We start from the raw sequence: 22,965 nt of genomic DNA, 5'->3' as shown, positions 1-22,965 counted from the left end.
TCACAACAGAAAAAGGAAATTTACTTGCTGTACCAAGTTTTGCCACAAGATATCATCAATAACATACAGTATAACATGCAATGTAAGAATTTTCTTTTCTTTTTTTTCCAAATTAATATAGAACTTTTGTAGGATTAGTCCAATTTTTTTCCTTAATTCACAGCTTAGAGAGAAGATAGGACAGTGGATCCCCAGCAACAAATAGAAGCTTTTTAGTAAATACAGATGAAATTGTTTAATTTCTTTGCTGAATTAATTTTCTTTTGTAGCTTTGAGGCTTTAAGATTTGTTTCCAAAGTAGATATTTGCTGTTTTCTCAAAAAATGGGGAAGGAGATTTTCAGGAAAGTCCCACAGGAAAATGGTTAAGGGAATATGAAAGGTAAAAGTTCACCCAGGTCCTCCAGATTGCTTCTTAGTGCCAGGTAGTGCTTTTGGTTTTTGACAGGGAGAGGCTTAGTGATCGACCATCTTTATGGCAGGTCTCTTCTTCTTCAGGCCAAAGGAGATGATCCCGGATTCGAGTGATCACAGGGAAGTTCTCCTCTTGGTAATCGCCCCTCCAGGGCAATTTTTGACCCTTTTCAGGGTCCTCCAAAAAAGAAAGAAACAGATGGCAGGAAGCAGACTGTTCCTGTACATCCGGAAGTGCCACGCGCATGAACCAGAAGCCTGAGATCAGTATCTTTTTTAGCTATCAAAGTGATGTTAGCTTCAGTCCACGACTTTGGTATTTTAGTCTCCGTGAGGATTCATTGCACAGTTCTTTCAACCTTGGACCTAATACATCTTGTAATGCTACATAACATTCTGCAGGAAGTCCATCTGGCCCTGGAGTCTTATCTTTCTTTTTTTCTTTTTATGGCTTCATTAATCTCCATCACTGATATTTTCCCATTTAATATATTTCTGATATTCTCCAGGATTGTGGAACTGTAATTCTCCTTTTGAGTCTTGTAGCTTATTTATCATTCTTTTTTCTTTTTCTTTCTTCAGTCTATATGCTAACCATCTCCCCGGCTTATTGGCATTTTCAAAAAAGTTCTGTTTAGACTGTTTAATCTGTTGTCCATTATGTCCATCTCAGCCAGGTTAAATTTATCTCCATTTGTTTCTTGAGGATTTTCTTTTGTGGGTCTATTTGTAATTCTAATTCCAATTTTTTAAGTTCTTCTCTCAGCTTCAACTGTAATCGGGGTTTTTTTCCTTATTCTTTTTAGAGGTGTAAGTTATGGCCAACCCTCTAAAATATGCTTTAGCCGTATCCCATACATTTTGGAGTGATGTTTCTTCTTTCTTATTTGTTTTTTTTAAAAAAAAAATCCATTTCCTTTGTTGCTAGTTGTAAAAATTCTTTTTCTTTCAATATAGATTTATTCAGAGACCATCTCAATTTTTCTTAATTCCTTTCCAAGTCATTTTTATTGGGTTGTGATCTGCCCAAACATTACTTTCTGTCTCCACCTCCTGTATTATCATTTTCAAGTCAAAAGATGTCCATATCATATCAATTCTAGACCATGACTTATGCCTATTTGAATAGAAGGTATATTGTGGTTTTTCTGAATTTCTCTCTCTCCATATGTCTTGAATACACAATTCTTCTCTCATTTTTGAAAATGCTTTAAGTAGTATATTTCCTCCTTTTCTTCTTTGTCTCTGGCTTTTGTAGTCCAGAGTCGCATCTATTATTGCATTAAAATCTTCCATTATGCAAAGATTTGGGTAATTTAACACCAATATTTTCTTGTGCAATTGCTCTTCCTTAACATTAGGCACATATATTGCTACCAACAATATCTGTTTTTGATCCATCATGATTTCCACCATTAATATTCTCCCCTCTTCATCTACATAAATTTGTTTCGGATTCATCTTTTCTTTAATATAAAGGGCTATTCCCTTTTTCTTTTGAGATGCGAGTGTAAAAAAGGTTTACCCATTTTTGGTTGTTCTGGGATTTCAAAGTATTGTCTCTTAATATGTGTCTCTTGTAGGCAAATTATATCCATTTTTAATTTCTGTACCCTTGTAAAAAAAATTCTCCTTTTTAAAGGAGAGTTCAGTCCATTTATAATTATTGATAAACTTACAATCTCCTCCATAATTTTCAATTATATCTCAGTCTCAGTCTTCTAGTCGATCTAATCTGTCTCTGGACTCTTGGTCTTGCATCGTCTTCTAAGCATGTGTTTTTATCTTAATATAATTTATTCTTATTCATATATGAAATATATAGCTTGTCTTTCTTTCACTGCCATTATTTGATATACCTGGCACACCACTCCTCCTATTTTCCTTAGAACAAAAACTGTGTAAAGTAGGTTAGTAGTGAGGAAATGATTTTCCAAAGTAATCCATTGAGCTTCCATGCCTGAGGATGGACTTTAGTATGTGTGTCCCTGGACCTACTTTAACATTACTGTGCTAACTATCCCAAATTCTCCTCCTTCAGTCTTCGTGTGTACCTTTGGGTCAGTTTTTGACTCTTAGTGACTACCTTGACTGGTTCCTGAAGTTTTCTTGGCAAGTTTTCTTGGAAGTGATTTGCCCTTGCCTACTCCCTAATTCCAAGAAACAGGGATTGGCCCAAAGTCACCCAGCAGATTTTCTGCCTAAGGTATGACTAGAACACTCCGTCTCCCAGTTTCTAGCTTGATGCCTTAACTACTACATCATACTGGCTCCTCATCAGTCTAAGTCTTCCATTAATTGAAACTACCAACATGAGATATGACAGTCTCCAGTTCCAAATATTCCCATAATAAATTACTTGGCAATCCTAGACTTGCCTATTGTTCCAATTTCAAAATACCTTGATCTAGGAACCCACTTTACCCTCAATTAATTCCTTAGAATTTTTTTATCAATTTCTTGGTATGTTTAAGCATTCATTGTGGTTGAGGGTCATTAGTTTTTTGTTTTGTTTTTTTGTCAGTCACAGTACATTCAAAAACCTCTGATTAATCTACTCTTTGCACCCTGAAATGTTCTGCTTCATTCAGGGTTGGGCTTTTCTGTGAAACAAATAAGCAATGACAATACAATAGGTGTACAAGAATAATTTTAGTGAATGATAAGCAGAAGTATAAACTTTTAGCAACCAGGTCTCCAAGCAACCATATTATAAGTTTTAGTGTCCAGAATAATAAAAAAAATACAATGTCTTTTCTGCAGCAAGAAGACAGACGCTTGCAGAGATTTCTTTTGCTTTTAGCTGATACTGCGCATAAAAAGATTATCTTTCAAAGGGTTTGAAAAGACAGGAGGAAGCAGCTATGGCATGGAGAAAATTAAGCAAAAGAAAAATTAAACAAATAGACAAGGGATATGAGAAGAAGCATGAAAGAGTGAAGATATATCAGAAAAGCATTCGAAAATGAAAAGAGTGCTCTTTTTCCTTAGAAGTGCACAAGCAGAAAACTGAAGAAAAAGACTTAAATGTGGGACATAAGAACTTAGCAGAATTGAAAATGATAGTATTTAGGGTCTCTGAGAGAAAGAATGAGAAAAGGGAAGAAAGTGCAGGAAACAGTGAAGAAAAGCATTTGGAAATCAAAAAAGTAATGGGATTTTCTTTCATCCTTACAATCCCTCTTTTTAAAGAACTACCCCAGTTTTCTGGTGGTCAGCAAATTACCCTGTAGAGTATTATGTTAATTAATTTTTTAATATTCATAGGAAAACAGTTTTTGTGCACTTTTATTATGATTGCTGATGTGAGTAAAAAAAATGAATCCTAAAACAAAAAATATAGCATCATCTCATTAGGTGGCAAAGTACCTATACATGAAAGTGCGAATAGTCATTCATGATGACCTAAGATATGGTATGAAACACATTCATTTTCTTTTACTTCATTTGATGGTAGAGATTTGCATTGTTGTGACTTGGTTGCCAAGGACTATGAGAGACCATTATTTGCATCTAGAAATAGCTGAACTTTGCTTCCATAGTTCCATTAGAGAGAGAGACAGAGAGAGAGATATTCAATTAACTGCTTTTATCAATGCAATGGATTCTATCAACAAAGCAGGGAAAAGGGGAATTCCCCCCTTCCTCTAATGCTCCTCTTGAACTCTACAAATCTGTATGAGTGGATGAGAATATTTCAGAGATGAAGAGAAGAGAAATTCCTACAGCACAAAGGAAAAGCCACTCCTGGCCTTAGATTTATCTAAGAAAGACAAAGCTTTCTTTTTAAGGAGGAAAAAAACACATTTATTTGCTTAATGATCTTTCCTCACAGCAAATAAAGATAGGGAATTGATGATCTCACTAACGATTGTTGTTGTTAAGTCATCTCCAACTCTTCATGACTCCATGGATCATAGCACACTAGGCTCCTCTGTCCTCCACTCTCTTTCTGAGTCTGCCCAAACTCATGCCCATTGCTTCAATGAAACTGTCTAACCATCTCTGTTATGTTCTGTCCCGATAAATTATTAGTTATAGTCACAATTTGAGTTTGCTTATCCAAGACGCTTTCTAGTTTTTTCCCCAAAAGCTCTTATTTCATCACCGGCTGTGGAAAGGAACTGATAAGCTTGGCAGGTTATTTTCATCGTAGCATAAATTTGCTTTTGTATTTCTTTCATGGTGGGCTCTCACATCTGGTGTTCAAGGTTAGTCTTATCTTGTTTTCTAAAGTGTCAGTCAAGTCTCTCTCTCTCTCTCTCTCTCTCTCTCTCTCTCTCTCTCTCTCTCTCTCTCTCTCTCTCTTTAGGATGTCAGATTGCAATTTCAGGTTTAGCCACAAGGTGTCCCCCAAGTGCTTAGAAAATTCTTTTCTTTTCTTTTAGGGAACTGCCTGTGAATCTTTTTTTTTAAATCCCATTTATATCCCGCCCTTCTCCAAAGACTCAGGGCGGCTTACAATCTAAAGCACAATGTGCTTAGCAATAGCCTTCATTCTATGCATATACCTGCTTATTAGGGCTTTCGGGGGGCCCAAGCGGCATTATTACAAAGTCAGCTTATTGCCCCCAACAATCTGGGTCCTCATTTTACCTACCTCAGAAGGATGGAAGGCTGAGTCAACCTTGAGCCTGGTGGGATGTGAACCTGCACTAATTGCAGGCAGCTGGTGTTACTTAAGGAGGCATTAGCCCACTGCTCCACCAAGGCTCTTTTCAATTGTTTCTTGTTTTAGAAGAACAGAGCCAAATTTTCAAATAAGGATAGGAAGTAAGGAATAAATAGTCAAAAGCTTTTAGTCCACAATTTTTTTTAAAAGGAATAAAGTTCTGGTTGAGGTCCAATTCATTTTTTCAATGTTTCTTTTTAAACCCCTGGAGGTTCAATCACCACTGTTTCTGAAGGGAGGGTTGAAATCCACCCTCCCTCTCTGCAGGGCAGAAACTGCTTAGCAGCTTATTTAGGTGGCAAGAAGAAGATTGGAGTATAAGAGAGGTTGATCTTACCCGGTCTCTTCCACGCTGCTTTACTATTGCCTGGTGATAAGTGTGACTTAGGCTGTCTGCAGCCTAGTGACTGGCCGTATTGCTATGGCCGGTCTTTAGTCTGCCAGTTCGAAGGGAATGCAGACACTAACAGGAGAGTTGCGGCTCCCCCATGTTTCTGCAAAAGCCCCTTCTTGCTGGTCGCCCCTCCAGGGTAATTCTTTGCCCTTTTTAGGACCCCCCAAGTGATGCAAAACTGGACGTGGAAGACGAGAGCCGTCCTCCAAGCGTCCATAATAGCAGCATTGGCAAACCAGAAGCCTGAAACTGTCTAACCATTTCATCTTCTGCTGTCTTCTTCTCCTTCTCCTTTTGCCTTCAATTTTTCTCTTCAGAGTCTTTTCCAGTGAGTCTTCTCTTCTCATTTGGTGGTCAAAGTGTTTGAGTTTCAGCTTCAGTATCTGTCCTTCCAAAGAACAGTCAGATTTGATTTCCTTTATGACTAACTGATTTTATCTCCTTACAGTCCAAAGGACTCTTGAGAGTTTTCTCCAAGATCACTAAAGATATCTAAGGGTAAAATAATCAGACTCTACTTAGCTATTCCTTGAAGAGTCCTCTGTAAAACTGTATATATGCATTCATATATATGAAAATGTGAACAAAGGAAGAATCCAGTTCTTATATCTGGAAGCTTCTTATATGTTTGTAAACAAAACAGTTGGTGGCATCTAAAGATACAAACAAGGAACCAATTGATATACTACACTAATTAGAATAAGAAGGTGGATTCAACATTGCAAGGGTTGATAAAAGCCAACCCTCCAAACTCTTTCCTGCATTTATTTTTATATCCATTATGAACTGGTGTACCACTTTTTAATTTCTTAAGTATTTTTGAGAAATTTAATTACACAATTCATCATCTTCAGCTCTGTTAACAGAGACAAACTGATTACCTCATTTCTTACTCTGTTCCTGAAGTTGTTTTTTAAATGTAAGTCCAGTCACTTTGTAAATGACTGTCACACATGCCAGGATATATTATTATGCAAAGCATTCAAGAGAAATAACAAAAAAGAACTTCAGCCATGCAGTGACGTTTGCAAAACAAAACTAAACAAAAAAAGAGTATTGTTTCTGGACATAATTCAAGCTCTTAGTCTCCAAATGCCATATATTGATTGGGAACTGAAATAAATAAGGGATTGTTAACAAAGATGCTGACTGTTATATGAATGAATCTTTTTATGGAGGTTGTTCCTCTAAAGCATCCCAACACAGGGAAAACCCAGCACCATAATCTCTTCTTCTCTTTCTCTTTCTCCTTTCTCCTTTCTCTTTCTTCTTCTTCTTCTCCTCCTTCTCTCTCTCTGTCTCTCTCACTCACTCTCTCTCTCTCTCACACATACACATCATCATGCAGAAATTTACAAAATGATTTAGTATATGAAATAGAAACTATTTGCTTCCAGCCCTACTGCAATTGGGACTGAGGAGGGTGACATCTTACCAACTAGAAGAAGCAATATGAAGAAGCAACATGATTCTGACCCAGAACTTCAGATTACATTAAAGCCTCAACTGACAGTCCCAATAAAAAGAAAGGGCTTCTGCATATTTTTCTCTTAAGTAATGTCTATGGAGATTCTCAGTCATCCAGGTCATAGTTATCCCAAAGGTGCTTTTTCATGAAGCAACTGGAGTTCTTTGTTTTTCTTTGAAGACATTTCACTTCTCATCCAAGAATGGGAAATGGACGGATTTATACTCCTTGCAGACAGCTGATCATTTGCATTCTTTTAGAGAGTCATTGAGACCACCTGGAAGATTACCTGTGTTGTCAGGATCACTGGAGTAATGCAAATGGGTGTGGAGCCTTCTTGGAACTGCTGAAAGGACTGTGTTAGATAGATTATGTTGTATCCCTGCCCCTCTGTTGAGAAAGGGTTGTTCAATACACAGATGGCCTCTTTGACCCTCTTTCAAATCAGCTGTCCTCGCTGTCCAAAATGTGGCCTTTTTTGTCTACAAAAGTGCAGCCTTTGTCTTTTAAATGCAGATGGACTGCTAAACCTTGTCCTGATGGGTTTGTTCTCCTATGTTGTGCCATGCCTTTATGAAGTTGTTCCTGGATGAGAAGCAAAACATCTTCAAAGAAAAACAAGAAAGTCCAGTTGCCTCATGACAAAAAAAAACCCTTTGGGATCTCTTGGTAACTAGATTCTTACAAGAGGTGGAAGAAGCAATGCCAAGAAAGAAGTACTGTTACTTCTCTTTACTACGAGTAGTAGGTATACCTTGCTTGAGGAAGCAGATTAAAAGAATGCCTTCACTCAAAGCATTGTCCTAGTTTCATGTCTGCCTAAGAAAGACACATAGAAATAAATTGGCTTGACTTCATCCAAGGTTGTGGAACCTCTGGACTTCAGATATCTTTGCACAATAACTCATCACTGTCAAGTTGACTGATACCAAAGGACCTCCACCCTTGTCCTAATCAATACTTGGATGAGAAATTAAATAAAAGAATATGTAATGATTCTGTTATTGAACCAGAATCAGAAATAGAACCAGTTTGTAGAGAATATTCTTAGCTCAGGTTGTAGATTTAGGCAGAGGTTTGTCCTTTGAGCTTCAGTGTTTGTTTATATAGGTTCTGGGTGGTCGGTTGGACTGGTTGAATCACAGAGCTATTGAATCACAAGACTGAATCACAAAGCTGGTTGATTGACAAGGCTGACTTAGAACCAGCATACAAACCAATAAGGAAGTGGATCATCCAACCCACCAATTGATGACCAGCTGAATTTTGCACTTCACAACAACCAGTCAGAAGTCACAAGATCAGAACCAATCTTGTAAATCATTTGGCCTTGTGATTCAGTCAGTCTTGTGATTCAACCAATCACAAAACCAACTGACCACCTAGGACCTATATAAACAAACAAGACACTTCACCCCCCCCCCAAATCCCACTGAAGATGTTACCTAGTTTGGTAACAAAACATCTGGGAGCCAAGTAGCGAGCTCAGAGGACAAACCTCCGCCTATATAGAAATAGTTTACTAGGTAAATCTGATCAATAAAAAGACAGGTAGATCATATATGAAATAGCATTTCTAAGAAATTTTCCATTAATATGGATTTTTTCCCCATAACATGGTCAAACATTAACAGATTTTTAGAACTCTAGTAGGTTTTTCTTCTGGTTGGCTTTTGGGATTATCCTTTATAGAATTGTGACAGAAAACTAGATTCCGATACAGAGTGCTTGAGTTTTAATACCTAGAACAGGGTTCACCAACCTTAGCAACTTTAAGACCTGTGGACGTCAACTCCCAGAATTCCACAGGACTTAAAGTTGCCAAGGTTGGGAAACCCTGACCTAGAAGTTTTAAAGGCTATAATAAATGAGTAAATGTGAGGAAGAGCAGTTAAGAAAGAAAAAGCAAAGAAATATAAGCAAAATTAATTTAAATCCAAACATGTTTTACTTGTGGATTAAAGTGAGAAGTTAGACTACCCATCTGATTTAACCATTATAAAGTGCTGCCTAAAATGAATATGATTTTTTTGAGATTTTAACACAGCCAGCAATAATGTAAGAAAAGGAGCAAAATCAAAATAATGTATTTTCTGTTAGAAAAATGAATTTATTTAAATTTGTCATCTTTGTAGGAGCAAATACTATTTTTAAGAAATACTGAATAACTTCTGATCTCAATTAAATTATCCCTCTTCCATTTTTGGCATGATGACTCATTGGATAAAAATGTCATTTCAATCTACTTGCTCTTTTAATCATTCCTAATTTACAGTATATTTGGAGCTTGCCATAGCCAATCCATCCATTTTACTGAATGGGGCAATTTGGTCAATCTAAGAGAACACTTTCTATTTAAAAATATTCTGACCATTATCAGAATGGTATATATATATATATATATATATATATATATATATATATATATATATATATATATATATATATATATATATATATATATATATATATATATAATTTCATTTATATCTCGCCCTTCTCCGAAGACTCAGGGCGGCTTACAAGCTTAGCAGTAGCCACCATATACACTCCACCTTCTCACAGAACAGAATGATACATATATTATTCTATGTCATGCCACTGTGGACAAGGTTTACATGAGTTCCCAAAAAGGGGCTTACAAGAGAGAGAAATTTCTTTATTTTTGCACAGCATATGTCCTGTTTTTGGTTATACTGACCACCAGGATGCACCATGTTATCAGTTTCATAACTGGGAATTTCTGCCCATGTCTTATGATTCCCAATAAGGATGAAGACTAATATTATTTTAATTATTTTTCAGTTGATTTATTTTCTTTCCTAGGCTATAACCTTTCAAACTAATAGCACCATGGCATTATTTAAAGGTGCTTACTTCTAAATAGATTTCCAGAATTGTTACTGAGGTTATTACATCATCACAAGCAATGCTATGTTACCCACGAAGCTGGCTTTGCATGAGAACATCTTTAATAAATGCTACAATAAGAAGACAAAGCCATGAAAGAGAATTCCAAAATTCTGGGGACATCAGCACTGATAAACTGATCGTAATGGTTAGTGAATGAACAGGACAGCAAGATAATAATATAATAATAATAAGTTGGAAGGGACCTTGGAGGTCATCTAGTCCAACCCCCTGGTCAGGCCGGAAACCCTTTACCATTTCAGACAAGTGGCTGGCCAGTCTCTTCTTAAAAACTTCCAGTGTTGGAAGCTGTTATTTCAAATTTCTTGGGCATATCCTGTTCAGAAGATTTTTGTCCATTAAATCCAAAGTTGGTTACACCAGGGGTCACCAACCTGTGGCTTGCAGCCCATTAGTGGACTGTGAGGTGAGTGCAGCCGGGCCACGGAAACAGTCGGTGAGCTTGTGCATGGGCATCCTCACTTGGCTATCAGCGGGTGAAGGTGTGCATGTGTGTTCCATTTGTGTGAGCAGCATGTGTGTATGCATGCCACTGAAGCAAATGGAGTTGTGTATGTGTGCGCTTGCCAGTCACTCCCGCAGGACCATCCCATACTGGTCCGCAAAGCCAGAAACATTCGGGAACTCTGGGCTATATTGAGATTTATTAAATCAATGGTATTCTGGACTCTTTTCCACATCTATATTTTTTTTCCTTCTACTATGACAGCCATTCATGTTAATTTCTCTGGACATATGTTAAATATGCTTACCTGATCTCGAGAATAGGAACTGTCTACTTTCTGTTTGTCAGAACAAGCTGCAATAAGAATATTCATCGCATCAAGCTGAAGCAACATCTCACAGGCCTTTGAGTCCAAGAATGTAATATTGGCAAGTGCAGCTGAAGCCAATAGGAAAACTTCCCCAGAGGCAGCCTCTTGGCACAGTTCTAGACATTAGAAAACCTAATTAAAATATTAAATTAAAACCAGTCCATTTATTTAACAGAATAATAGAATGTCAGAGTTAGAAGGGATCTTGGAATCTTCTAGGCCACCGCCTTCTCAAGCAGGAAACCCTGTACTATTTCAGAAAAATGGTTGTCCAATCTGTTCTTAAAAACTTCCGGTGATGCAGAACCCACAGTTTCTGGAAGCAACTCGTTCCATGGATAAATTGTCCTAACTGTCAAGAAACTTCTCCTTAGTTCTAGCTTGGTTCTCTCCTTGATTAGTTTCCATCCATGTTTTGTTTGCTTGCATGTTCTAAAACGTTTTATGGCTGTGAGGGAAGATCCTTGAACAGCTGTTTATTTCAAATAAAAATGCACAATACAAATGTGGTTGTAGCATAGAGTTTGGCTGTAGATGATAGATTGGGTTGCTAGATAAAATGTAACGGTCTGCACAGATAAACTAATTGATTCACGAGAGTATATAATTTTACAGTATATCTTGCTATCATTACAACTATATATTTAATCTAAGACTGTGCTATATAACTTTTCCTTTCCTGCTGAAGACCTCTTAAAACGCCGCAGACAGAGAGCTGTTATTATAACCTTCTAAGTGTCTTTTAATTTCTGTACACATCTATTTTAACTAACGTCTGGCTCACCCAGCAATTTGATTTGCTTGTGGTTCTGGAATTAAGTAAATCAGAACAGTAATTCAATTACTTAGATATAAATATTATAGAGAAATTAGAGATTCATTAGAGGGAAGATTCCCTATTGCAGTCTCTTCTTTCTAAATGTGCTTAGGTATAGCTGGACCTGAATGTAAAAAGCAGATGTTTTAATGGTAATAACAGATAACTCTCCACTTCTTAATCATAATTCTAACAGCAGAACCTCATCTTCCAACATGATAGTAAGTCAGGTGCTTAAACCACGACTGTTTTCCTAGTTTGAAATATAAAGACAGGTGAACACTTGGGGTGCATCGTGGAACTTCTTGAGCAACTTCAACATTATTTTCTTCCCTGGTTATTTCTTCTATATTTTGGAAGAGCTTTTTTTTCTCAGGTAAAATATTTCAAGTAAAAGCCTTTGGCATTACCTGTTACCTGTTTCTTTTTATTGTAAATAAATGGTGGTTCTACTTGATTGATAGACCATAGATTTCCACACTGGCAACATCTTTTTAGCATAACATTCTTAATAAAAATAGATGGGGGATAGCCTGTAACTACTTGCAGGACTGTTATGCAAGGGGAAGAATGCATCAGATGTTTGAGTTATTTTTTTCAGCATTCCGCCAGGGTGGACATTTTATATTTAATGTTAACAATATATTTGTTATTTGTTGTTGTACACAAATTTATTATTATTATTTTTCTATATGTTGTTTGGTTATTTTGTTGTAGTTGCTTTTTTTCTTCTATTTTGCATTTTAACTTTAGAGATAATTAAATAAAAATTGTTTTTTTAAAAAAAAACATTTTCTTCCCTGTTGATTTCTTCTATATTTTGGCAGGGCTTTTTTCAGGTAAAACGTTGCTTTTTGCATAAGGAAGCATATTTGAAACCTTCTTACTGTCTATAAAGTATCCACTGGATGGCAATTTTTGCCAGAAAGTGTGCCACAAATTTTGTGGCATCATTAATATCATTTATGTGATGCTGATTGCAACACTGTAGAGGGCATCCAGAAGCCAAGAGGAATTGAACTGATTTAAATTCATTTGAGAGCAGAAACTAATGTCCACCATGAGAAAAAAAATAAAGAAAGATATGACCTCTCAATTTCCCTTCTAACAATCATATAATTTCATCGCCTCCAATTTTGGAGTTTTATTATTACAAGAATAAAAGGTGGAGTTTGCAAAGCATGTGGGTGGTTGATTTGGTCATGATCCAAATATTGGGCAAGCCATCCACAGAAGAAAAAGTGACTTTGGACTTGATGTACTGTAAATATAATCTGCTTCCAATCAATTTTGACAGAAAAAAACATAGTATTAAAAATGAGTCTACTCTAGGTGGATAATAATAATAATAATAATAATAATAATAATAATAATAATAATAATAATAATAATAATAATAATTAATAATAATAATAATAATAATAATAATAATAATAATAATAATAATGAAAATGAAAGGAGTGTAAACAGAAGTAAAATAATAGTACAATAAAATAAACAATGAAAAAAGGAATACAACGAGAATACCTCAATATGAGAACTGAAAAGATGGATGGGTGGAAATATTATCATATTATTATATATAGAATACATATGGGCATATAAAAGAAAGAAAGAAAGAAAGAAAGAAAGAAAGAAAGAAAGAAAGAAAGAAAGAAAGAAAGAAAGAAAGAAAGGCATCACATCACTTTAACTCTGAATCTGTTATCTTTGAGAAAAAGGCATCATAGCCAAATACACACAGAAAACCACACTTAGAATACTGTATCCAGTTTTGGTCAGCATATTATAAAAAATGTTGAGACTCTGGAAAGAGTGCAGAAAAGAGCTGTAAAGATTGTTGGAGGGCTGGAGACTAAAACATGTGAAGAATGGTTACAGGAATTGGGTAAGTCTAGTCTAGTGAAAAGAAGGTCTAGGGGGGCAACATAATAGCAGTGTTCCAATTTTTGATGGGTTGCCACAAAGAAGAGGGAGTCAATCTATTTCCCAAAGCACCAGAAGGCAAGACAAGAAACAATGGATGGAAACTCATCGAGAGAAGCAACCTAGAACTAAGGAGAAACTTCCTAATGGTGAGAACAATTAACCAGTGGAATGGCTTGCCTACAGAAGTTGTGGGTGGTCCATCATTGGAAGCTTTTAAGAAGAGACTGGACAGCCTCTTGTCTGGAATGGTATAGGGTCTCCTGCTTGAGGAGGGGGTTGGACTAGAAGACTTCCAAGGTCCCTTTCCACTCTGTTATTCCGTTAAGATAGAAGTTAAGGAACAATGAAATAAGGTCTTTGATTAAAAAACAGTTCTTCACCCCTTTCCTTTCCTAAACAATCTGAGATTAGGATATTTGAAATCTGTAAAAATATTCCTGCTAAGAGTCAGTCTGTCAATCCAGACAGGCTCTCTAAAACAAAAATATAGGAAACTGCCAGCAGGAAAAAATAACCCAGTGGTCCATTGAGCCCTTTGAGAGTTTTTCCTTCTTGTTGTTGTTTTCTTTTTAATTTATTAATTTGTTATTTTTAACTTTTTTATTTTTTTCAGATGATAGACATGTGCTTATCTCAAGCATGTTTAAACTCAATTACAGATGATTGACTGACCCAGAAAAGTGAGAAAAACGACAAGAGTTGAAAGAAAGATTACACGATTAACATATCACACGTAGCATGTGGTAATTAGTCTAAAATTCCCAAAGCCTTCTGCATCTTAACAACATTCAAACATGAAATTTCCATGGATATACATACTGAGAAGCGCGGTGACAATTTCTTCCATGTTCTCAAGAAAGCTGTTGAGATGCTGAGTGGAAGTGAGCTGAGGAGATGTGATCTGAGCTATTACTGCGGCTGCTTCAGCATGAGTAGCCTGGGAATGTACACCATCTGTAAGAATGTCAGCCAAACATAGTATTCCATCAACCTAAGGAGAGAAGGAGGGAAAAAAGTGTTACAACATATTTTTGCAAAGCAACCTTGGTATGACAAGGGTTATTAAGAATTATTTGAGTTGAAGGTAGCAGTCCTATTTGAAAGCTAGTCAGGTTAAAAAAAAACAGACAACCCCTATTTTTTATCTATCCCTGTGTAAAATGTACACAGTCAAGACCCTTTATTATAGGAGTGGATACATAAGTAAAACAACATTCACAGTCTTTTAGTCTGGGTTTACCACTCAGTGGTACTGGACATTTTGTGAGTGGCAGTATTACATGCTTATTCTATCAATTTTAGCAGTATGAGAGAGACAGCATTGGTTGCCCTTTTGGATTATCTCTCTCTGGAGCAGGATAGGGATAGTACATCTGTCCTCGCTCTTCCTGACTTCTCAGTAGCCTTTGATACCATCAACCATGAATTGGCTCTGTGGGTAGGGAATGGGCAGCACGGTATTGCACTGATTCATTTTCTTTCTATGGTCAGGGTTGCCTGGGAGCCCTGAGCCATACTATGTAGGCTTTTGAAGGATTCAGTACTCTCTATGTAACATCTATATCACGGGTGTCAAACTCGCTGTGTCATGTGACATGTTGCGACATATTGCGACTTTTTTTGCACTGCCGGAGCTGGGGTGGGTGCGGCCTCTGAATGATGCAACTGGTCTGCAGGCCAGCAGTTTGACACCCCTGATCTATAAATGGAGTCACTGGATGAGATCATCCATCACCACGGAGTGAAGTTCGATCAATGTACAGATGATACCCAGTTATACATCTCTGCTCTTGGCAAATTAAGCAATGCTGTTGATATCTTGTCACAGTGTCTACAAACTATGATGGTCTAGATGAGGAACAATAGGCTTCAGCTGAATCCCAACAAGACTGAGTAGCTCTGGGGTTTGGGGCCTTCTGGATCTGGAACTTTAACATCTTTGGTACTGGATGAAATTGCACTATCCCAGATAGATTGTGTACAATCTGGGGTTGTTGGTTTTTTTCCAAATTCATAACTCCTGCTTGAGGAGCAGCAAGTAATGGCTAGGAGGGCCTTTGAAAAGCTTCATGGTTTTGTCCATTGTATCCTTCCTGGGCCATAAGGATCTACTAACTGTCATTTATGCCTTGGTCCTCTCTAGAATGGATTACTGTAGTGCACTCTACATGGGGTTACTCCTACATCCAGAAGCTCAACTGGTGAGCCTGCAACTGTACAGACAATTATGTGTGTGCTGCCACCACGTGGCTGTTCTTGGGAAATTATAATATGTTAATTGGCTCTGCCAGTACCTTTTCCCTTTGTGATGTATTTCCTATCCTGCTCATGATGCTGTACTAGGATCCACCCCTTCTGGGTTGGACTTCCCCCTTCTCCTTGTTCCCTTGTGTTCCATCCTCCATTGTAACATCTGAACACAAGCCATGCGGACAGTAATCCTGTTACTGTCTTTTGACCTTAAAGTACCATCCAGACTTCACCTGACCACACCTTCTCTGCTGTAATATTCTTCTACATGCAAAATAAAGGTATTTCAGATGAACCAGGTACTTTACGAGTTCACTATCTGGAAAGGGCCGTTAAATGTGACTAAATTTGCTTAAACAGACCAGCGCAAGTGTCTTAACAAGGAATTAAATCACGATCACAATGAGCTTGATCCAGAATAGTCAATAGACAGTAACAGGATTACTGTCTGCATGGCTTGTGTTCAGATGTTACAATGGAGGATGGAACACAAGGGAACAAGGAGAAGGGGGAAGTCCAACCCAGCATCATGAGCAGGATAGGAAATACATCACAAAGGGAAAAGGTACTGGCAGACCCAATTAACATATTATAATTTCCCAAGAACAGCCACGTGGTGGCAGCACAATGTGCTCCCTAGCATGGCACACATTACACCTCTGTTACTCAAGCTTCATGGGCTGACAGTTCGATTCTGGGTGCAATTCAAGGCACTGATTTTTAACTTTAATGTCTTACATGGCCTGGGACTAGATTATATGAGGGATTATCTCTTCTCAGTTTCGTGCCCCCTTCCCATCAGGTCAAGTAGAAGGGTTATGCTCCAAATCCTGCCTCTTAAGGAGTACTATCTGATGGGATCCAGGACATGCACTTTTTCTTCTATGGCCCCTGAGGTAAGGATTAGTGCCATCCTTGCTAGCCTTACAGAAAGCCCTGAGTATGTGAGTTTTTCCATCAAACTTAAGCCTGCAAGGGTCATTTTGTTGTTTTTCATGTTTCTCACGTCTTTATTTTTTATTTTTGTTTTTATTTTTGCTTGATGTTTCCTGAATTGTTATATAGTTTTAATTATTGTTCCGTTTATAAGGGTCAAGAATCACATTTTGTAAGGTGTGTGGGATGCTACATAAATTTTCTAAATAAATAAAATATCCCAGAAGTCAGTATTCTCCCTAAAATTAAATTATAAAGAAGAAGAGTTTTCCTTTCAGGATATCAAAAAGTATTATCTAATCCAGTGCTTTTATCTATTATCCCAATTTTCGATTATCACATTTTTGTTATCAAAATGTATTGGGTTGTTCATCATAGAGTATTCGGTTCATGTGTTCAAAATGTCTTCAGTTCTTGTTAATATTTAATGCTGATGCCTTAAGTGATCTATTTAAAGGTTTTTCTGGCTCTCACTTTTATTATTCATTAATAAGCCATGCCAAATTACCTTACCAATCCCTATCTGGATGTAAATTAATACATTTGATTTTCTGTTATCCATAACAGCATTTTGTGAAAAGTGCTATCAAGTTTACAAAAATAAATGCTATTATCTTTAGAAATAATTATGATTATAGCAAGGATAAATATAACACAGGTTTATTTATTTTATAGAACAAAATGTTTGGCATGTACTATTTGAAAATGAAAGTTATGTTCCCAATGTCTATTTTTTGGGAGAAGAATCATCATCAATCTATATTTCTCTAATCATAAGAAAAGTAACTGTAGGAGATGACCAAGCTGGGCCTGAGGGAAGGGTCAAACATGTCATAGGTCATGAGTGCCTGCATGCCCACAAGAGATCTAAGTCCAGCCCACCTTCAATTCCATTGACTCTTATCTACTGCCAATTTGTTTTGACTGTTAGTAGCTCAGATTCTTGTAGAGAGTTTGAGCAATAAATCTTTATACTCATTTGAACTGCCGGAATCTCCCTGGCACAGGACAGTAATCATTTGCATAATTCACTTTATTTACAGGGAATATATGTCTGCTTGAACAATATCATTATAAGTCAATATGAATATTTATATTTAAAGTAGTATTTCAATCTGTGTTTTCAAAAAAAATAATTCACTATCAAAATATCAGATTTAAAAATATTTTAACACTTTTTTTGAAGTTAAACACTGTAGAAATACTTAGGGTGTCAAGAAGGCCACGAATACAAAGTTCAAACTTCATATTGGTTTTATCAACATGGATCCGGTTGGTTGATAACAGAACTTGCCAAGACAGAATTTCTCTAGTGCCTTGCAAACTGCATTTAGTTTGAATGTTTAGCTTGAACAGGTTGACATCTTCATACTTACATTGTGGTCTTGCCCAGTTTTGGCTGAAAAACATGGTAGTTACAGGTAGCCCTCGATATACGCCCACAATTGAGCCCAAAATTACTGTTGCTAAGTGAGACGTTAAGTGAGTTTTGCCCAATTTACAACCTTTCTTGCCACAGTTGTCAAGTAAATCACTGCAGTTGTTAAATTAGTAACACAGTTGTTAAGTGAATCTGGCTTCCCCATTGACTTTGCTTGCCAGAAGCTTGTAAAAGGTGATCACATGACTCCGGGACACTGCAACCGTCATAAATATGAACCAGTTGACAGCCATTTGAATTTTGATCATGTGACCATGGGGATGTTGCAACAATCATAAGTGTGAAAATGGTCATAAGTTACTTTTTCAGTGTGGTTGTAATTCCAAATGGTCACTAAAGGAATGGTTGTAAGTCAAGGACTACCTGTAATAGGGAGCCCCTTAAATTCTAGAATAACAATATTTAGATTATATTTTTTTGCATTGAACCAGTTGTCCAAATTGCATATTGCATGTATTCATAAGTATTAGCCATGAACCAAAACTCAATAGCAAGAAGGAAGTCCCAAATTCGACACACAAACAGCAAATATTGTGTTCTGTCTATGACTACAGCTTTGTTGTGAAGCATTCTTATATTCTTAGTTAAGGGAAAAGGTGAAATTGATGCCAAACGATACATTATGGAGTGTCATTGTTAGGAAGATATTACAGAGTAAGATTTATTATTATTGAGTAAAACTTATTATTGGGAGATAAAAACTTGGGGAAAAACATAGGATAGAGTGTCCATGTTTCTGAAGGGGAAAGGCCAGAATTCTTACCCAGAACTCTCTCAGCTTCACAACACCCTGAAACTGGTTGAGGAAATTGAGGCAGTCCAGAAGAAAAGACACACAGTTTTATATTGAAAAAGTAGCAGCCAATTCAGAGCCAGAGTTTAGGATTTGTTTTCAGGAAGTTAGGATTACTACTACTACTACTACTACTACTACTACTACTGTCATGTCGATAGTGCGGAAACACTTCCGGGTTGAAAGGATTGACATTACCGTTGCTTGGGGGACACCCAGGTAGAGCCTCATTTCATGTCCCCGTTAAATTGCCCACTGAAATGGCACCCATTTATCTACTCATGGTTGCCTTCTTTTGAACTGGCAGAAGCTAGTGCATATGACGGGAGCTCACCCTGTCCTGTGGCAGCAACCAGGTCTCAAATGGGAGCCTGCTGATCATCAGCCCAACACTCTAACCTTGGAGCCACAAGCTCCTGTTATGATGCAGATCATGCTGGGATTCACAGTGAAATAGCCTATTGGATTTAACTCTTCTTACGCAAAGATAAGCCATGTCTATGAAGATTCTCAATCATCCAGATCATGGTTGTCCCAAAGGTGTTTTTTTCCAAAAAGGAACTGGACTTTCTTGGTTTTTCCTTTGAAAATGTTTTGCTTCTAATCTAAGAAGCTTCTTCAGTTCTAACTGAAGAAGTTAGAACTAAACTGAACAGTCAGAAGTGAAGACGGTTCTTGGATGAGAAGTGAAATGTTTTCAAAGAAAAAAACCAAGACAGTCCAGTTGCATTTTGGGCCAAAGAGAAGCCATATCTCCTCTGATCATCTTCAGTCTATGCCATTTACTGTCTCACTGCTTCACAATATAAAACTGGAATATTATTTACTCCCAGGTCTGTTTCACAGTGAATTGCTGACCTTGATTATGAGTAAGTTATTAGAAACAGAAGAACAAAATAAAGGTGAGAAATTTGCTGGTACCTTGGATTTGGAGGATTTGATTGAATTGTGAGAATGAATTTACATGGTTTGTCCAGAAACAAAACACTGCAGGGTTTGGAAGTGTTTTATATTATACTGAGGCAAGACCACTGTTCCTCTCACAAACAATTTTCCCTCTCCCTTATCACTGTGGTGCAATAAACCCAGGTGTACTTTACACTATTTTGACCTGATGTGGAAGCATGTGCAAGTGTGTGGGAGGGGAAATAAAACTTACCAGCCTACACCATTTATAAGTGTCCAATAATAAATTTTAAAAGGGCAGGAGAACAATCTAATAAAAGCACTTTAACATCCCAAAAGAAATTGCTGTTCCAAGCATTTATATAATTAGCTTTCACACTGAGAGGAGCTTTGGAATGTTGCCTGCTTTCCGCTTAATTCTGGAGAAGTAATCAGCTAAAATGTCAAACATGTTCAAAATCTTGGCAATACAAGAGAATGGGTCAGCTAGATAATACAAACAAAAGAATTCTATGAATGCAGCATAATACAAGAGAGATTTTGCATTTGAGGAATATTTGAGTGGTGAAATCATAACTGTAAAGTTTTAGACTTTCCAGTTAAGAAAATTGCTTGATAAAATTTGTCAAGTACAGCCAGTTGAAGGACAATCTTCTTAAGCATCAAAGCAATTCACTTTCTAGGCAGTGAATTGGTCTTTTGCAATCTTAGTCCCTTTATCTGAATAAAAGTATTTGTCAGACATTATATTTCATATATGCACAGTGCCACACTAGTGATGCTGGACACACAAAAGGCTCGTTTGACTTAATAGTTCCACATTTAATAGAGAGAGGGCTTTTGCCCATTGGACTGACAGATTTGAAATTCAGAGTTCTGAGAACATGTCACATTTCTCATGATAAGGGCACTGAATCACAAAATTCCTATCCAGAAGGGGGGAAAAAAACTATTGAAAATTTCATGTCTTTGTTTTATCTATTTCCCAACCTATGCAAACTTCAACTCCCACAATTCTCTAGTAAGCACAATTGTTTTGAGATTTCTGAGGTCTGCATATCATGAAGGCTACTAAATTATGAAACTTGGTTCTAAGATGTTTCCTATCATTGCCAGTTTAATTTTACAGATTTTTTTTCCAACAAGCAGGCACAGCTCCAAACAAAGTAACATCTGTAATTTGTAAATAATCTGTGTGGTACATAGACGTTGCTAGGAGTTTTTTGTGTGTGTCTTGTTTCATTTTTGTTTCTTTGTTCTGCTTATTAACTTCCCATTTATTTATTTTTTCGCTTTAGATGAGGAGATTTGAAAGACTGTGAGGGAAAGTAAATTAGAGTCCTTAAACAACACATAGATATAGACTTTACAGGATGTAGGTGATAGATTCCCCGCAGAAGGGAATTTGGAGTGCATCTGGGCAGACACAATACACTGATATCACCTCCTTAACTCAAATATGTTTTTCTCCCCCAGGAATGGGCAGCAGGAATCTACACATGCTTTGAATCATCCTTCCACTTTGAGATCCAGATCACTAAGCCTAGGAAGGTGTGATTTATGCAGAATATAAATAAAGATGGTTTTCTCTCCAATTAAGATACTTCAGGGAATCAGTTACAGCTTTTGTCTCCTCTTATATTTAGTTTGGTATTGTAACTTTTCACTGGTCATAGTGGGCAAATCAGTAATATGCAAGGTATCAGAAATTGAATACAAGTTGTTACTGCAAACAAAGATCTGATCCTTTTTTAACAGTGAGTAATACTAAAAAAAAAAGAAGCCTGGCCCAGAAAGGATAAATTTCCTGACAGTTAGAACAGTTAATCAGTGAAATGACTCCAGAAGTTGTGTATTCTCCAATACTGAAGGTTTTTAAGAAGAGATTGGACAACCATTTGTCTGAAATGGTATAAGATGAGCAAGGTATTGAACTAGAAGACCTCCAAGGTCCCTTCCTGTTGTCATGTTAAACAACAGAAATCTAGATTAGGGATGCACAAACATATTTATATTGAGTGTTGCCTGCATGCTAGAGTTGCGCTACAAGAAGTCAATGGGGTCAGGACAAAGAATTGACAGTCCTAGGGTGGAATTAAATTTGATTAAATTTTAATGTTATTGGAGACACTTTACTCTTTGTGTGTTTATTAATTTCCTTTGGTCAATTAATAATTATAATTTGATATCATCCTTTGGAGAGATATGGGGCTGCCTTTACTACATTGGGGGACACATTAATCTTTAGGTAGTCTCGAAGTCATCTCCCTTATTTTACACGGAGGCAGTTAGCTAGGGTTAGAAGCAGCTGTGCTTTCTTGAAACGTCAAGAAACCTTGAAAGATCTTTTAAACTTTGTGCTAACTGGAGAATTCTAGATTAATACCAAGGCCAGGAGGATTTTCCCCCTATTTAGACTGGGAGGAATGTAGCCCTATCTTGAAAGGAAGGACCTGGTCTGAATTATCCATGCACTCAGTTTCTATTATTTGATTGTATAATAGTATAATAAAAATAAAATAAAGTTAAGACTGCTTCTAGAGATATCATAGAGGACATAGCTGACTGAGCATCTATGGGAATGAAATAGTCAGAGCCTACCAGATCTCAGCTACATTAATAATATCCCCAAATTTCCATACTCCTTCAGTATCACAACTTTAATAAATTTTACCCTGCTCTCCTTGTTGTCAGCTCTCCTGTAATACAGCCTAATATACTCATGCAAACACAGATAAAGCCCTATCAGTAGGACCAGAACCCCTCACATACACACACACTATTGCATTATTTACAATTGTACAAGATAAGAAAAAACATAATCTAATGTATGATGTGTATGAGGGGTAAATGAAGGAGACAGGAGGTCTAAACACAAGAATAATGGAAAGTTACTGCCTTGAAACAAAATAAAGAATTATCATGTAATATATTGTGTAATAATATATTTTGAAGGAGGAAAAGGGAGAGGAAAGGAATGGGGAGCAGTAGAAAGTTAGATGAATGCACTAAATGAAGAATGATCACAAATAAATAAATTGGTCATCCACATGAAAGAATGTCCTTAAGAGAACCTGCATGATAAGGGGGTATGATGATGGTATCTGTAATTCTATCTATCTATCTATCTATCTATCTATCTATCTATCTATCTATCTATCTATCTATCTATCTATCTATCTATCCATCCATCCATCCAT

The 22,965-nt window shown here is 36.8% G+C and overlaps 1 protein-coding gene across 1 annotated transcript in view; it reads right to left on the bottom strand.

The window, feature by feature from the left end:
* INSC (INSC spindle orientation adaptor protein) overlaps positions 1-22,965 on the bottom strand; it is a gene marked incomplete at both ends in the record, with an annotated part of 85,132 nt that overhangs the window by 14,168 nt on the left and 47,999 nt on the right. Inside the window, 2 exons of the mRNA XM_083378855.1 lie at positions 10,631-10,809; positions 14,259-14,430. Of these exons, the coding sequence (XP_083234981.1) occupies positions 10,631-10,809; positions 14,259-14,430 (351 nt within the window). The remainder of the gene's footprint in view (positions 1-10,630; positions 10,810-14,258; positions 14,431-22,965) is intronic.

Source organism: Vipera ursinii, assembly GCF_947247035.1.
Source record: "Vipera ursinii genome assembly, chromosome: 1".
NCBI classification, from domain to species: Eukaryota; Metazoa; Chordata; class Lepidosauria; order Squamata; family Viperidae; genus Vipera; species Vipera ursinii.
This window is presented reverse-complemented; position numbering and strand designations above follow the sequence as displayed.